The 18,453-nt window shown below is 41.4% G+C and overlaps 1 protein-coding gene across 1 annotated transcript; it reads left to right on the top strand.

The window, feature by feature from the left end:
- The first annotated feature begins 744 nt into the window (after positions 1–744).
- LOC146562603 (leucine-rich repeat-containing protein 43-like) lies at positions 745–16,438 on the top strand. The gene is made up of 12 exons (XM_085293132.1): positions 745–926; positions 1,003–1,215; positions 1,652–1,762; positions 3,500–3,642; positions 7,175–7,413; positions 7,536–7,699; positions 9,865–10,003; positions 10,411–10,553; positions 14,335–14,424; positions 15,526–15,738; positions 15,911–15,992; positions 16,203–16,438. The coding sequence occupies exons 1-12, from the start codon at positions 840–842 to the stop codon at positions 16,340–16,342; spliced, it is 1,764 nt and encodes a 587-aa protein (XP_085149258.1). The 5' UTR covers positions 745–839; the 3' UTR covers positions 16,343–16,438.
- Positions 16,439–18,453: the final 2,015 nt, after the last annotated feature.

The following is an 18,453-nucleotide window of genomic DNA, read 5'->3' as shown; positions in this document are numbered from 1 at the left end:
GTCCTTTGTGGAAATAACACTATATTAAGGCCAATACGTTCTAATTCAATACAGTTTGTCCACTGGATTACATTACTGCGAATACCCTAGTCCATAAAAACCATAATCCCTTCACCTTTTGCAACTCCACTCTCTTCTGTAGATGTTGTAGCCAACCACATTTAGTGCAGCAGAGCCATAATTTGTAGGAGAAAGTCAGTTCAGTTATTGAGAGCAAAAAAGAAAGACAGAATAGTAGTTGGGTGTAAATAAGATAAAAACCCACAACATGCATGCAGGGGATGATGGAAAACTATAGTCAGGAAGAATAAAGAAGAATCAAGACAGGCAAAGAATAAAAGTTAAAATTTATTGATTAAAAACAGATGAATAGTGATGATTTAGGAAGTATGGCAAAGTCGTCAGGTGAATGACCTTCAGTCGGCTTTTCTGTCCACTTCCAAACACAAATCCTTTCTACTAAGGCAAAGGTCATCTCACCACAGAGACAACAGGTAAGGCCAAAGAATCACTCACAACAAAGAATCACCAAGCTTCATCAGAGAAGAACAGCCGTCATTTTATTCAGTTAATGTGTTTGATTTTTAATGGTTAGTAAAACAGAGGACTTCAGAGCCATTCATGCCGAACTCCCTCCTAATGTTTCACAGGGTAGCTGCATGGAGCCCCAGGTGTTGCCAGGCAACCCTACAGGCATTTGTAAACAAAGAGCAGAAGTCCTTTTCTTCTGACAGACAGACCAAAGACTGACCATGAATGCACGAACTACACTAGCTACAGTGGGACCGTGGTGTAAATCCGCCTAAATGTGATGAAGTTACACAGTGACTAAGTCAGCCATGAGCTCAAGCACACTGTCTGCTGTGATAGAGAAGCTGATTCGCAGCCTATGTCTGAATGACTTTCCCGGTGGAAATGGCACATGGGTAAGTATCTAAAACACTGACTTGTCTATAAATACTTTAGAGTCTAAGACATTAAAAACATGGATTCAATCTGCAGAGAAACACCAAAGGGAGTGCGGAGCGAGCAGAGATGGAGTCCACGGATGCTCTCCTGGATCTGCTGAGCTGCCCTCATTCTCCATGGCGCCATGATGCAATGTGGAGCCCTCAAGCTTTGCCTCTCAGACAGCTGGCTGTGCTCACACCTGAACGCCTCCACGCCCCCTTCATTTACAACTACTTCACTTCACTTCGTATTGTTGACAGAGACGTGAGTAGGCCTCTCATTAGGAGTGCACCTGTGTTCACTGATAGCCTTTGGCAACAGTCATTGATCAGTCTATGATCCACAGTCATTCAGAATAAAACATTTTGTACCCCAGATTGAGAAGGAACCATATGAGTATCTTCACTGACTGTGATATGCAACATAAAAAGTAATAATTTTAATACAACTCAAAAAACAACAGTTGAAAAAGAAAAAGAGTTTTGTAATATGAAGGGTTATTGGGGGTGAATTTTATATTTGTCCCAATGTTAAACTGCTGTCAGTTTGTCTAATGTTTCTTCGCCACAGATTAGCTCAAAGCTACCAGTTTGCCTCGGATGACTCCTCACCCCACTATTTATCATAGCACGGATTTATTTAATGTTTGATGCTTTTACACATTTGTAAAGGTTTATCTTCTGTCTGTCTGCGTGTTCAGGTAACAGCCATTGACGATGGCCTGTTGAAGTTCTCAAAGCTGGAGGAGCTGGTGCTGAGTGCTAACAAAATCTCAGAAGTACCCACAGTACACCTTCCCCGCACTTTAAAGGCAAGTCCCAGTCCTGCTTCAGCTTGAATTTGCAGCTCTTAACAGATTAAGTGTAGACAGCATTGTTATCATTTAAATGTGATTCATGATTCACCAAAAAACACTATAGCTGTCCCTTTCTGCATCATCAAAGACGACACCCTTGCTTTCGGATTTACCCATGAGATCTGCCTTAGTTGAAGCCTTTAAGCTCAGTTGAATGAAGTTTGCAAAGCCCTCTGGAGAAAAGTTTTATGGTTAGATGAGACAAAGACTGAGCTATTGAGTTTGGAAGAATCAAGGTGAGCTTTCAAATCTGAGAACACTGTACCAGCTATCAAGCATGGCGGCGGTTGCATCATGCTCTGTTTTGCTGCCATTTATATTGTCACATTGCAACACATGCAAGTGGATAGAATAATGGAGGAGGAGGACTACCTCTAAATCTTTCAACTTCACCTCAAATCAACAGCTACATGGTTGAAAGTTGGACACATTTGGCAGTCCCAGCAGGACAATAATCCCAAACAAACTGGTTTTGGAATGGACACAGTAGGCTAACATTAAACTTCCCTTAATGACCTTCCCAAAGTCTGGTTAAAAGTTGGGTCTGTGCCAGCAAAATCAACCAGTTTGAACTCGAACAATTCTGCCAAGAAGAGTGGTCAAATATCCAGCCAGGCTACCAATAGTGTCTCATCCAGGTGCAACTTGCTAAGGGGCGTTTAACCAAATATTAGTGGGGGTGTGTGTAAAAGTCTGAGCCTCTGTGTACATGTTTACCCTGTGTGAAGACGAAATCCAAAATAAATTCAAACTTCTGCACTCAATTCTTGTTTTTTAAAGTCATTAAAGACATGTGTGCTGTAAAAACTTTAAACCACGGAAAAATAACAGTTCAAATTAGCACTAAACCCATGATGACTGTGTGTAAATTCTGAACACAAGCGTCTGTGGGAAAGTGGTTTTAACGTGTTGATGCACTGAGAGCTTAGCCCAGCACAGTCTGGCAGTGGCGGCCTGAACGAGGGGTGCGTAGAGTCATCTGCAAATCCAGCCACACTGCTGGCTTTGCAGATGCAGTGAGAATCAGATTCAGATTCTGTGATGGAGGAAAGAGCTTCTCAGCTGTTCTCACTCTCTGCCACACAGTCTCTCAATCTGATTTTGTGCAGTTTCACTATCATATACCGATGCAGCTGCTCTGGATGGTCTTGATAGTCCCTCAGTAGGAATGTGGTGAGGATGGGAGGTGGGATGTAGGCTTTCCTCAGTTTTTGCAGAAAGTAGACATCCTGGCTATTGAGATGTTCAAGTTCTGCACCAGGCGAAGACCGAGGAATCTGATGCTCTTGACAACCACAGCCTAGATAACACGAGAAGGTGACGATGACAAGTGCTGCAACCAGTGTGCAGTGTCACACTTGCTCTTTTGCTTTCGCGTTCTCGCTCTTTGTTCCCTCTCTCTTTCACTCTTTTATCTCTCTTTGTCTCTTTCGTTCAGCGTGCACACAATAACGCATACATGCCAAGGACTGTGAAGCTTTAAAGTTTTGGGCTTTAATGCACAATCAGACTTATAGCTCAGCAGCTCAAGTCAATCAGTCCTTGGTGTTTATTTTGTTTGTTTCTTTTTCATTTTCAGATCTATGATGATGACGCCCAGCAGGCTTTTATCTGAAAGTTCAGAGAACATAGTGTAGCTGATGCTGCATGGAGATGAGTGAGTGACACATTTTGACCATGTTTCTTTCAAAGATTTTGGAGCTACGTGCAAACCGGCTGTCGTCTTTAGACAGCCTCACCAGCGGTGCTCCTCCTCCCCACCTGCAGTACCTCGGCCTCGGCTCAAACACTCTGGGTTCCCACAATGATGTCACTCATCTTACTGGAAGACAGTGGTTAGTTCATAATACACACCACACATGCACAGACACACACACATACACACAAACCGGAAGCTTTCTGGCATTTTAAGAAAACCAAACCAGGTCAAATCAAGCTTTCAAGTGCAATTGTGTACTTTCTAATCAGTCAGCAGGTGACATTACTTCATTGCAGGTTGCTTTTATGTGGATTTACTTCTCTTTCACACCTGTGTGTCATACTTGCACTGATCAAACTGAAGCAATATCAGCTGGTTTGCTGCTAAAGTGGCCACCAGAGACTAAAACACACCCTGTTGGGAGTAAAATCTTTTCATCTCACCCACAAAACTGTGAGGAAAAAACAGAGCTTTCACAGTTTACAGAATTATAATACCAGAGGGGAATACAGGTCTGATGATGTCTGTGTCTGTTGCAATCAAAAGGAAGTATTACAGCTTCATGTTAGAGCTCTGAGGCTTCTGCTCTTAATCATCACTTAACCAGAACTGCAGACATCTACAAACCCGTCAGGATTTTTCAGAACAGGAAGTGTTAAACATCTTGTGAAAACAGGAGTATAATGGCTCGTACAGGGGAGAGAGGAGCCTTGTTGAGCAGCTTTTGGATGGACTTCTTTTGTCCTCCACTTGTCCAGTTCCCTCAAGATTTTTTAAGGACACACTGCACACAGTGCCCATAAATGTCATGTTTTTGGCTTGTAGCTCGTTGGAAATCGTCTCATTGGTGCAAAAATACTATTTTATGCCTACCAAACTATGTTATGTTATATGTTGGGTGTAGTCTATGTCATTTTCACCAATTCAGTTAATAAAATGGGAACAAGTGGTGTGTTTTTATTTTATTCATAGGTCAAACAAAAAAACAAGCAAAAAAAACCCCAAAAACAAAAAACACAACAAAAACTTTACTTTGAAAATGGACAATGACAAGAAGTGGACTGAAAACGAGTGAAAAACAAACAAAACACTTTAGAAAGCCTGGAAAACGAATGCTCAACACCAATTAAAAAATAGCTTGGCTCCTTGGAAGCAAAAATATAGAGAAGACTTTTACACAGTATTTTACAAATCTACAAAAATGTGATTTGAACGTTGAGTGAACCATGGAAATTCATGAAGTGTCTTGATAGAGTGTCGGGTGAGCTGCTTCTGTGCACCTTTAGTTTTTTCAAGATCAAGATCAACCCCCTTCAACCTGATAGCTGTGAAGGCCACAGCATTCGAATGATATCACGGCCTATGAATGACCGGCTCATATCAGGAAAATCCCAGCAGAAATTTACCATCGTAATGCAAAAATGATCAGTCAGAACAGCATCGTCATGATTTGCAGTGAATTTTATCTCCATTGGTGGGCGGCTGGATCCCCGTTGGTACACATGCACACACAGTTTGTGATTTTAAGGGTAACTTTCCAAGTGTGACCACTGACTGAGGGTATTTTAGAGCCTGAGATTGTCTCAAAAAGACACAGTTGCATTGATGTTTATAGTTTGAAACACTAGAGGACCAAACATACAGCTTTGATTTTATTTCTTTTTTGGAGTTACGTTGATCAGGTGCCTTCTGTGGCCCCCTTGGTCCATTCACTGAGACGGTGTCCCACATTTCGAATGGCGTTCATTTTTGAAACTCAACTCTGTGAGAGAGACAGACGCAATGTTTCTGTTACGCAGTGAACTTTATCAGTAAAAGTTGGACTTGTCTTGGCTGTCATCATGGGTTTCCTGCAGGTTAACCTGACACCGCCCTTTGCTGCCTACGCTACACCCAAAGATTGCAGCTCACAACTGATAAACACCACATAAGAAAAAATTAGAAGGAAACGCAGCTACATCAGTCAAGCCCGGGAAACTTTAAGTAACTGGCTTAAACTAGTCAAAAGGGTTTTTACAAGTGCTCATCAGTCATTTGTGTGCCATACAATGAAACTGTCATTGGTTGCATCCCAACTGAAACCTCAGCATTAACAACCAGAACAGCAAAAAGGAAGGAAACAAAAACAGGCATGACATCATAGACGGAGGAAAAAACAGGTTTAAAAAAAGAAAAAAGAAAGAAAAGAAAATCAAAATTTTAAAAGAGATTTTAAAGGCGATTTAAGTGAATCTGGGATGTCGCGGGAGGAGATTTGCATTGTGGATGCAGAATGAGATTATTACATCTGGATCTTAAATGACTGGCACACACACTGTAGCTGACATTTAGCGATAACTGTGATAACAGCCTACAAGGATGCTGTGTCATAGCCGTTCGCAGTTGACTTGATTTTGATTTCCCAGATAAATTTCTTTGAAATTCATGACTAAATAAAGCATATTTTGAATATGACTGACGTGTTTAGATCAGGGATGTCAAACTCCTTTTATAGTGTGTGCCACATACATTTTGAACTTAATTAAGTGGGTCGAATTGGTGAAACTCAGCCTGTATTTATATTTACTGTGAGCCCAGTGTAAAAAAAAAAGATCAATTTTTTGATCTTTTTTTATGTTTGACACCCCTGGTCTAGAGAAACTGTAACTATTTTAGACACGGACGGATTCGTGTCAGTGCGACCCTGGGTGGAAATTACACTCAGGGATGAGGAGTAATGGCTCCTGCGTTTCTGTGAAAAACTATTTTGTGCTCCTCAGTTTCACTATGTATATACATTCCCTGGCCACTTTATTAGGCACACCATTTCAGCTGCTCATGAGCGCAAATATCTAATTAGCCATTCACGATGTAGCAATACAGTGTGTTTAGGCATGTATGAAACTGAGTATCAGAATGAGGAAGAAGGATGATTTAAGTGAGTTTGGATGACAGCTGTTGATCTTCAGGGATTTCCCAGAACCATCTCTATGAGTTATAGAGAACAGGTTGAAATAGAGAAAGTATCCAGTGTGTGTGTGTGTGTGTGTGTGTGTGTGTGTGTGTGTGTGTGTGTGTGTGTGTGTGTTTATATATTATTATATTTTTCTTTATGACTTTTATGTCACACCCAAAACAACCTGCTGACATTCAATTGGGGTGAAAAACGAAAAGCTGCTTGTCAGCTGAGAGAGGGAGATAAGCTACAGCAGCCAAAGGCCGCAGTGTGTCCCACACCTGTTAGCTAAGAACAGGAAACTGGGGCTACAATTCACACAGATTCAACATGAAAACATGGTGAAAAACATGATCCATCCTGCCTCATATCAACAGTTCAGGCTGACTGTTAAAGTGAAACAGTGTTTGTGTGTGTGTGTGTGTGTGTGTGTGTGTGTGTGTGTGTGTGTGTGTGTGTGTGTGTGTGTGTGTGTGTGTGTGTGTGTCTGTGTGGTGTGAGGTATTTTATTGGCACACTTTGGCCCTCTTAGTACGAACTGAGCATCGTTTAAATATCATAACCTATCTGAGTATTATCCATCCCATGAAGATGGATGGAAGATGTGTTAAAACACAGTTAATAGCTGCATGAATGAAATAAGATATCTGTCATCTTCTTTAACATCTATTTGGATCACAAGTTGTCTCATACACATCTGTCCTGTAAAGCCAGCACCTCTGTCTGTCCTCAGGCCACAGCTGGTGTGTCTGGACCTCAGCAACTGTGGGTTTCAGGACCAGCCAGCTCTGCTAAATGGCTTGAGCACCCTGCCTTGCCTCAGGACGCTGCTGCTGGAGGGAAATCCTTTCACGCTTGCATCTTCATACCCAGGACTGACTGTGGACAGCCTCCCGCAGCTTTCCTGTCTGGACACCTCATGGATTTCCCCGGAGGAGAGGATTCGCTTTAGGGGCTTGGCCAAGATGAGTGGTGAGTGTGTAAGCTGCCCTATGAGCCCTGTGAGCGAGGGCCCCAGATTTCTATATAATTTTAATGCACACTGAGCATGTGCTTACAGGTCATAACATCAGAATACTTTTTACTTTGCACAGGCCTGGCAGTAGGCATAGCGTCACCCACAGTGAGCGTGGGCAGGATGATGGGAATTCCAGATCCTCGGATGACTGTGGATGACAAAGCTCCCGTTTTCCCTGTGGTCAGCTACCACTATTTTATCACCTACGAGTTCCTGAGGCATCAGACACCTGCTCACTCTGTGACGTATCCTTCCCACACATTTTTAGCATAGCTACAAGTTTAAATGTTTTTAAATGTTTTGGGCCTCATTCTAATATGGTTTTAAGCATTTAAGCTTTGGACGTACAATTGTCAGAATAAAGAGTGCAATTTAGTCAAACAACATATTTCCTTCCTGTGTTAAAAGATAAAGCTACCCACACGCTGATAAGTTCGTCATTTGTTGTTTCCACCTTGGTTACGCAATCTCTCTACTACACACTACATCTTCACATCTTTCTTCTTCTTCTTTATTAAAATTTTACTACAAATTGAGGTTTGAACCAAAAGCAGACATGACGCCATAGCACTTTATATAGCCTCTGTAGAAATTATCCACATATCTCACTTATCTTAACTGCACTACTGTATAGCTCTGTAAATAATCATTCTGTACATTCGATAATCTTTAATCCTACAACTGTTTACAACTTGCATAGTTCCCATTTCTGTATAGCTGTATATCCCAGATTCTGTAAAGTTATTTATTTCATATTCTGTATAGTTTTTTCATATTTATATCCTGTTCATATCCTGTACATAGCTTGTACTCACTACAGCCTGTACATACTTATAGTTATAGAATATTCACAACATACATTATAACATACCATAATAGACCCATTTCTGTAATATACTCACATATCTATATTATTGCTAATATATATTGTAATATATCTATATCACTAAAGCACTTCTGGATGGATGCAAACTGCATTTCGTTGCCCTGTACCTGTGCATGTGCAATGACAATAAAGTTGAATTCTATTCTATTCTATTCTATTGTGGGGTTTTTTAACCTCACCTTTCTTTTGTTGCACGTGATTAATGTATTTACTTCACTGCTGTAACTAAATTAAGAGCAACAAGCAGCAACAAAATCCTTCTAAAATATCTATCTAGCAATTTACCGGCAATCTTAAGATTTGCTTTAAATTTCTAAATATCTTTTAATGCAACTGTATCTAATGTATTACATTAGATACAGTTATAAACCCTGTTTAACTTTAACAGGCCAACAAAGTTTTGCTTGCATTTACAGAAAAAGGTGAACGAGTCATGGTGAAACATAGACATAATATTTAATCCCACATTGGGGAAATTCACTTATTACAGCAGCACAAATGTGAAATTGAGATATTATATATTAGAAAACTAAAAATAGAAAAAATTAATAAGAAAAATCGTGTAACGGCTATTACATGCAGTAAAATGCAACAAGATTTTTTGTACAGTTCAGTGAGAGTGAAGGAGAAATATTGTTAGTATTAATTTTACATGGCATGAGTAATATTTTTATGTTATTATAATACAGTATATATACATATGTGTGTGAGTGTGTACCTGTTTAGACATCTTTGTGGGGACCAAAAATCCTGGTCCCCACAAGTTTGAAGGCATTTTTCAGACTTAAAATGTGGTTTTAGTGTCAGGGTTACAATTAGGTTATGGTTAGGGTAAGGGTAAGGGTTAGGCATTCGTTTTTGATGGTTAGGGTAAGGGTAAGCGGCATGGGTAAGTACATGAGTACACACGTGCCATAGGACACATTTACAGTGCAGTAATGTTTAAAAAAATGTTGCATTTACTGACAAGGTTTGGGAGCATTAATAGTTTTCTTTTTTTATACTTCTTTAATATGTAAATGTATTTATTCTTCTAAAATGGCAACTGCTTGTTTTTCTACTACACATCTGTCAGATCTGATGACTTTGTGGCCATTGACTGATTGACTCAGTAGCCACTTTATTAGGTATAGCTGTATGTTAATGCAAAAATCTAATTAGCCAGTCACACAGCAGCAACTCAAAACAACCCGCTGACGTTGACACTGAGCACCAGAACGGGGAATAACTATTTCACACACTGCTGATCTACTAGGATTCTAACACACAACCATCTCATACAGACAATGCTCTAATCGCTGGAGAGATTGTAACTCCACTTTCTATGTTGTAGACAGCAACAAGTCTTTAACGTCACAAAAACACAATACACAAGCCACACACTTCAGTCAAAAAGGAAAACGAGCACATCATTTCCTAAATTTAAGCACACAACTGGGAGGAAAAAGGACTCAGAGTACCACAGAAGTAAAATTATCCCATTACTCCAAATTGAAATTGATTTTCTTTTTTTTTACAGAAACTTGACACTGAGACAAAATCTGACACAAGATCTGTGACTGAAGGCCAACGATCAAACGAGAACGGCGAAAAACAGACGTCCAAACAAGATGGCGGCATTCTGAACTCAGAGAAACCCAGTTGTGGCAACACATGTGGTAATAACACTTATCTCATCTGACCTGTGTGTCTTTGACGTAAACGTCTGACTGCAGATGAAGCACAGCAGACACTGTGACAGCTTTTTGTACAGACACTTTGATTTCTTAAACTTGGTGATGTGTCCTGTTCAAATGAGAGAATTTTTCTCTTATAAAGTTTGTGGAATTTACACAAGTGCTTTAAAGGAAACTACAGTCAGATCAGCCGATGAAGAGCTGTATGCCTACATAACCTGAAACCAAATGACGAACCTGATCTTTTATCGCCTTCATCAGGTGTCAAAGGCACTGATGAGCAGCCAGTTTATATCTGGTTTACTTGTGTGTTTTCTTTTACTGCAGTGTGTAGTCATAACAATTCAAAAGCTGGACTTTTTTGTATGTTTTTCTTATTTACTCCTTAGAAGTGTTAAGGCACAGCACGTCCAAGCTGTCGTGGTCAGAGAGCATGGACTTCGGTGACACGCAAACCCACACTGTGAGCGCTCTGGGAGATTTAAAGAAATTCCTCAATCGGGGACTGCGTTTATGCTTAGAGGAAGAAAAGGTACAGAAAGTCAGGTTTGATAGGGTGTGTGATTGCTCAGGCCTGCAGCCAAATTTTTCTGATTCACTGAAAGTTCTTCACTGAAACCTGAAATGACTCAAAGGCACTTTGAAGAAGTTAAAGTGCTTCATTGGGGTCATCTTGAATTCAAAGACACACAAAAATCAAAGTGAAAAAATGATCACTTTCTGGAAAAGGGTGGAGTGCCCACTCCGGGTCAGGGACGAGACCCTGAGTTTAAGTATCTCGGGGTCTTGTTCACAAGTGATGGGAGAAGGGAGCGAGAGATCGACAGACGGATTGGTGCAGCGGCTGCAGTGATGCGGACGCTGTACTGGGCTGTTGTGGTGAAGAGAGAGCTGAGTGTGAAAGCAAAGCTCTCAATTTACCGGTTGATGTACGCCCCTACCCTCACCTATGGTCAGGAGCTGTGAGTAGTGACTGAAAGAACGAGATCGTGGATACAAGCGGCAGAAATGAGCTTCCTCCGAAGGGTGGCTGGCCTCTCCCTTAGAGATAGGGTGAGAAGTTCGGCCATTTGGGAGGGGCTCAGAGTTGAGCCGCTGCTCCTCAACATTGAACGGAACCAGCTGAGGTGGTTCGGGCATCTGACAAGGATGCCTCCTGGGTGAGGCCTCCTGGGCGAGGTCTTCCAGGGATGTCCCACCGGGAGGAGGCCCTGGGGCAGGACACACTGGGTAGATTATATATCTCGGCTGGCCTGGGAACGCCTTGGTGTTCCCCCGGATAAGCTGGATGAGGTGGCTGGGGAGAGGGAGGTCTGGGCTTCTCTGCTTGGGCTGCTGCCCCTGCGACCCGGCCCCGGATAAGCGGAAGAAAATGGATGGATGGAAAAAATGATGCTGCAGGCTCGTCCGTTTTGCCAAACTTTCAATGCAGCAACTCAGAATGGTCTGTATGACCCCATGTGGTAGTATGCACTAGGGGTGCAACGATATTCGTATCAATATTGAACTGTTCGATACAGTGCTTTCGGTTCGGTATGCATATGTATCGAACAATACAACATTTGTAATTTATTTTATCAACTTTCCTTCTGACGATGCTGTCTGTGTGGAGCGCTCAGTGAATCTGCATTCGACTACTCCACCTAGGCTGCACTGTCGAGCGCAGATCCACTGAGCGCTCAACACAGACAGCATAGTCAGAAGGAAGAGCGCAGGGCAAGCTAGCAAGACAGAAGTTAAGCTCTCCTTGCAAGATGGACCTCCCCCACTCTCATTCAGATCTGGCGTTTGGAATTATTTTGGTTTTCATGTGACGTATGACCCTGAAGGTAAGCGAGTCATGGACTAAAGTAAAACAGTATGTTGGATGTGCCATGCAATGCTTAATTACATGGGTGGGAACTAGTGTGTTAGCGCAGTTAGCTCGTTAACGTGTTGGCCGTCTAGCCCCATGCACGGGGCGATTGGCGGTAGCTCGTTAACGGAGATTTGCCGTGTTGTGGCGTTAAGGTCATTTCAACGAGATTAACCTGAAAGCACTAGTGGGAACACAACAAATATGACTGCACATTTACCCCGACATCATCCTAGTGCAAAGACAAAAACAACAAGCATGCTACTAACTTTAGCCGAGTCATTTAGACAGCTGTTAGCACATGATTCTCCTTATGCTGCTGAGAATATAACCCAGAAGAAGCGGATAGTATAGCTTTTATTTTGGAAAGAGACATTTCTCTGTAATAAACTCTCTTTTCCAAAGATGAGTGATTACTCAATCAGATAAAGGGCTCGCAAAATCGCTAGCCCGACGTCCTGGGGCTAGAGATTTTTTCAGTCGGGCTACCAAAATCTATCTTTTCCCTGCCCGTCGGGCTATTGTAGGAAGGAAAAATATATGTCAATGCTTTTGCATTCTTTCAGAAATGTAGCTGGGTAATTATGTCATTGGCATCGGTGAGCCACTGTCAATATGTGACATATTGAAATCGCGTTTGAATTTGCGCTTGTTTTTTGCTTTCACTTTGCAATCGTGCAAACTGTGTATAGAGAGCGACAGCACTGATCTGTGAGTGATGATAATTTGTGCACCAATTCCTCTGACATCGTCTTATTAATCGTTAGCTTACTATGCAAACATGACAAGTGAAATCTCCCGCAGCTTAAACATGTGAGAGGTTGATCGCGCAGAGAATCGCTGAGCTTATGTGAGTCCGTGTGTAAAAGCAGCAGGATATATATTTTAGTTCTGCTGAGCCAAATAAGACAGGTCAGGGTGAAGAAGTGACAGCCAAAGAAAAGCTTACCACAAAACGGAGAAGTTATGACAAATCAGACTATAAGGCAAAAAGAAAGTGCAGCTTTATGGTTTCATGGACAAAAGAATTTCTGTTGCTGCAATATGACGAGCTAAATAACCAGGGCTGCACATAAGTGGTCCGCAGGTGCGCATTCGCTGTCAAAATAAAAACCACGCACAAGGGTTAGGGTTAAATTTAAAAACTGTACTTTTGAGTTAAAATATATATTTATAATTTTAATAAATGACAAATTAAAAAGGCATGAACATTTTTTTTGTATCGAAAAAATATCGAACCGTGACACCAAAGTATCGAACCGAACCGTGAATTTTGTGTATCGTTGCACCCCTAGTATGCACGTAATGTGACGATGGATGAGGTCCTGTGGATCTAATCCCAGATCTGGACCAGGGTATCACTCTTGGACAGTCTGAGGTGCAACCTGGTTAGATGGACTACCCCTCCATGGGTATACCTCCCCAGACAATCACTGGGTCACCACCAAACCGGTCATGCTGAAGGATGTTACAGGCAGCTTAAGGTTCACCTCAGCCTCTCCTGACCCTTTCATGTCTGTCACATGTGCTCAGGGTGAACCGGCTCTCATTTGTGAAAAGTGGTGGACCTGCCAGTTCTGGTATTCTGTAGCTAAGAGCCAGACAGTGAGTACAGCGCCTACTAAATGACATTGTCCTCAGGCCACCCTCATGAAGTCTGTTGAAGTCTGAGGTCATTTTGTAGCTGTGGCAGAGCTTATCTTGTTCCTCTGTGCGCACTAGGGTAGATACCGGTACTGTTGATGGCTTAAGGACCTTCTACGGCCCTGTCCCGCTCTACTAGAGTAAGTGTCTGTCTCCTGGAATCTCGTCCATGCTATTGAGACAGTCCTGGTCCAGGTGTTACCTCCTACCACCAGCAGTGACACAGATCCTACTGCCAGCAACCTCCACCTGTAAAACCATTCGTGTTATGGGGGTTGTCTTATTGTTCTCACTGTAGTGCACCTGTTGTTAATTTCATTAACACCAAAGCATCTGAAACTGTTTAAAAAAAACCCTCTGATACTAAACTGACCTGATCAATATCCCAGGAGTTTAATCGACTTGATGCTGCACTCTGATTAAAAAGAGTTCCAGTTGATGATAACCTTGGGCCTGTTCAGTACTAATGTTGTCTCTGTAAGCTTATTGATGAGGCTCTCCACAACAGTCACAGTTTATCATGTTGACCAAAATTATTTGGTTAAACCTAAAAATAAATATATTAGAAGCAGGAGACAATGAGCAGGTCACGAGCATGTGTACTCGTACTCAGGGTCTCAGCCCTCCTGAGAAATGGGTCATTTGGTAGCAAATCAAACACGCAGATGCAATAAGGGAGGAAGGCACCTTATCAGATTTAGCACATAGAACACCAGAAATATTCAATTTTATTTCTGAAGCAGACAATGAGCTGAAGATTTGTTGGCCACTGTGAGCCGCAAAATGAATCGAAACTCATAGTTTGTGGTTTTAGGTCCTGTCATGGCCTGCAGCTTCTGAAGAAGTCCCGCTGACCAAAGCCAACCAAACTGGAAAAGAGAAGAAAGGCAGGAGGGAGAAAGAAGTGAGTGTATCATGTAATACCATTGAACTGTAGGTACAGCCATCACCTAACTCACCGACTGCAGACACAATAATGAACTTATTTTCAGGGAAATCTTGCACCGTTGTGGAACGTGGAAGAAACTTTGTGATGTGGACAGATACTCTGATTTTTACGTCTGGGTTCAGTGTCGGAAGCTATGCTTTATTGCATACTGTATATTCCTTTCAACGCTGATGGTGCCTTTACTTCAGAGATGCAGGCTTTTGACGAGTGTCAGGGGTGATTTGTGCAACACTAGGCGAAAGCATATAAAGGTTCAAAAGTTCAAAATGGACCAAAAAGTGACCCTTGGGGAATCCCAAGAGCTGTTTCTGTTTGGTGCTTATCATAAATACTGAGAGATTAAAGGTATGCACATTTTTTCTGTTACGGTGGAGTGGGTGGAGATAAGTGTCAGGGAAATAGCAGTAAATCTAAAAAACAACTAAAAGGTTCATGTTTATATGTGGCACCTTCTTTTTTGCATAACAGACCTTTAACATGCACTTGATGGTACAGGGAACTGTGATCTCAGATGAATATTTCTGGAGGTGTTCCTGAGTCCATGCAGGGATTTCTGTGACATGTTTTTAATGCAGTGCTGCCTGACGATCCAACGATCTCTTGCGTAAGGAGATTCCTCCAGATTATCTGAATCTGTTGATTTGATTATTCTGAAATCATTTATAGATGCAGTTTTTTGCAGGTTGGTGAACCTCTGCCCATTTAAGTTCTGTGTAACTTTCCCTCTATAAGATTATATCCAATCATGTTACTGACCAGTTGCCAGTAAACCTAGTTGTAATAGTCACTTACTTTTTCAGGTTTTTGTTGCTCCCGTGCCAACTTTTTAAAGATGTGTTGCTGCCAATAAAAATATTAACTCACTCACTTTAAACACTTTCTGTGTCCTGTGGTGGATAAAATTTGGGTTTATGGATTCTGGTTTTATTTTATTTATTTTAATTTTTTTTAGAAATGGGGTTGTAATCAACCGAAACATAATAACTGCTTGGAAAGCCTCAATGGGACTGTATATAAACTGAAAGTTATTTAATGTCAATGGTCTCTTCTTTCTAGTCTCCAGTTAAATCTGATTTCACCAAGTCTAAAGACAAAAATAAAAAATCTGTATCTGAGCTGGTCCAAGATGCCCCGATCAGACGAATCCTTGGCTCCGTGCACATCCCCCTGCAAAGCCTGGTCAGAGGAGGCCAGCAGGTTAAAGTCCTCTGTGACTTTGGCATGCTGCACACAGACTCTGAGGTGGAAGCAACACAAACACATCAAAAGGCAAGTTTGCACATATGAGTTTATGTTTTGCTGAGATATTATTGCTGTTTTCTGGATGAGTTACATGGGACAAAGGTTAAAATAGGAAAATCCATCCAAAAGAGTAGCATTGTAGGAAAGGACACAAAAAACAAATTGACATGTCCGGGCTATTTTTTTCGTACATCTTTAGGATTTGGGAAGGAAAATCAAAGACGACAAGAAGGAGGACAAGGAAACAAAAGGGAGACAGCACAATGCAGCATCGTCAAAAGGTTAGCGAGAAGACTGCTTCATGACAAAATGGCTTTGACATACATAAGACAGGATAAAAGCACTAGACCACTTTGAGAGTCAGAGCAGCTGTAGATGCTGTGGTCTGTGTCTAGGAGAGGATATTAAGAAAGAAGGCAAAGAATGAAATTGCATCATTAGTCAGTGAGCTTTTCTTTTTCCGTCTCTGTAATCCTGCGTGATTTCGGCAGATAAAGAGAAGAAGTCACTTGAGGTGCACGACTCAATAACCAGCCAACAGGAACCGGTGATTGTGGAGCTGATTGTGGAGCTGAAGAAATGGCAGACTGCATCTGAAGCTCACCACTTCCTCCTGCCACAAACCTCCTAAGGCAGACTGCTCTCCCCGGGGTCCGTTTGTCCTTCCTTCCTCATGACTGTTAACTGTGACCGTACCGTTGATTTAACTGCATAATAAATTTCTTGCCTCTGCAAAGTACCGCGTTACCAGGCTGCTGTATTTGCATCCTATGTGCATCCTATGTGCATGTTCTGTGTGCATTTAAGTGGACTGGAAAATGTCCGTACTTAGGGCTTATTCAGAACCTCAAATTAAATATCATACCCAACTTTGTGTTCATGTGACATGGAAAAACCACCCAGACTGACAGATTCCTTTTAACTACATGGAAGCTATTTTTTTTTAACTTAAATCCACTCAGTGAATCACCATCTTGTGGTGGTGGAGGGGTTTGTGTGTCTCAGTGAGCCCAGGGGCTATGTTGCTGAGGGGTTTTTGCCCCAAAGCAAATTAGTCCTGTATGAAGGGCCAGACAAAGAGTGATTCAGAGGACCTCTGTAGAAGTAAAGAAATCAAGAGAACGAATTACTGTGCCCAAGATGGGGTTACCAGGGCCCCTGCCCTGGAGCCAGTCCTGAGGAGGGTGGTCAAGTGAGAGCGCCCTGGGCCCGTTGGACCCAGCCACTCCAGTAGGGTGGGTTCAGTGATGGAGAATGTCAGCACTGAACCCCATTAGAGCCTAACTTTTTATATTTTTTCAAGTGACAAAAAGCAGTTGTGGTAACTTTATTAAATTATTAAAGTGATTATCAAAGCTTAGATCACTGTCGAAAAAATAATGCCAAGCTTCATAACTTGTTCACTGTGTTTCAGAGAAAAGATGATAAATTATTTTATGTCTTTGACTTTTTGGAGTAACAACAAATATTTCCATCTTATCTCTTTTCACTTCTGAAAAGTTTCTAGAAAATTAATCAAGAATCTGACCCGTTAAACAAGTTAAATTGTGATCCTTGAAATGTCTCTGTGAAAGAATCATAATACATCACTGTTGACCTTCAGGTCATCAGTGACTTCAGTAAGAGCCGTTTCTGTGCTGTGGTTGGTTCTGATTGGTACTTATCAGAAATACTGACATTAAAAGTATGAATATTTTTTTTCAATTAGGGTTGAGTGGGTGGAGATGAGTGTCAGGGGTGAGTTCTGACAGAAGAATAGCAGCAACAGTGAAAAGGACTGTTTATAAGATGGTAGTGAGACCTGCTGTGATCTATGGTTTGGACATGACAGCCCTGACAAAATGGAATGATGAGACCAGGATGGACACATTAGGCTGAGTGGTTTGGAGACAAAATTAGAGGCAATGCTGAGTTGGTTTGGACTGAGTTGGTTTGAAGATTAGTGGTTACAATGGACAAAGGATGCTGAAGGTGGAACCGTCGGGCCAGAGGAAAGGAGGAAGACTACAGTAGAGGTTCATGGATGTAATGAAGGAGGACATGCAGGAGGTTGGTGTGACAGAGGAGTATATCACAGATCATAGCGCTTATAAAAGAGTCTTACAGCAAATATGAAGTCCTTATTAAAGGGGATTGATAATATAACTAGGTGTTAAAATATATTAAATAAAATAAGCCCGCCAGGCAAGTGCTCCAGATTTGGCTTCTGGAGCTTTCTAAGTGTGCCTCTATGAACACGTTTGCAGTCTATTAAACAATTCCCCCTGGTTTAGTACTCTGGTTTTGAAATGTATAAAATAAAGGTTTGCATATTTAGTGTACTGTAGTGTACAACAAGGTGGAAGGATTCAGGTGTGACACACAGATATTATTATGAAGGAATTGTGCACAAAGATGCTTCATTTACCCATAAACGTTTTATTTTTTAATACACCAATATTGAAAACATGTTGCGAGAAATGCCAAAGTGTTTCACCGTTTCATACAGAAATGATCTTCTAAGAAACTTTTTTTGGAAAGGCCATTACAGGAACTGAGAACTTATAAGCATCAAGTCCATTAATTAACAGTTTCTTTTATTCTTATCAATCTTCCTGTAGTCCTTTTCAAAGTCCATAAAAAAAGTTCCCTATTAAAGCCAAACAGCATTGCTTTTTGCTCCAACTCCATATCAGAGCAAGGAAACCTCTCCCTGTTACAAATTTACACTCATACTATCAAATCTTTAAGTACATAGCATTT

This window comes from Mchenga conophoros, linkage group LG12 (genome assembly GCF_057382185.1).
Source record: "Mchenga conophoros isolate Kocher_MC1m ecotype Shallow Benthic linkage group LG12, M_conophoros_male_GT1.1, whole genome shotgun sequence".
Taxonomy (NCBI): Eukaryota; Metazoa; Chordata; class Actinopteri; order Cichliformes; family Cichlidae; genus Mchenga; species Mchenga conophoros.
The sequence above is the reverse complement of the archived record's forward strand: the minus strand, read 5'-3'. Positions and strand labels throughout refer to the sequence as shown.

Excerpts from the sequence above, each read along its gene's own strand:
- LOC146562603 (XM_085293132.1), top strand. The coding sequence starts at position 840 with ATGAGCTCAAGCACACTGTCTGCTGTGATAGAGAAGCTGATTCGCAGC. Across the intron at positions 7,700-9,864 it reads ATCAGACACCTGCTCACTCT|AAACTTGACACTGAGACAAA; the intron begins GTGACGTATCCT and ends TTTTTTTTACAG. Across the intron at positions 14,425-15,525 it reads AAGGCAGGAGGGAGAAAGAA|TCTCCAGTTAAATCTGATTT; the intron begins GTGAGTGTATCA and ends TCTTCTTTCTAG.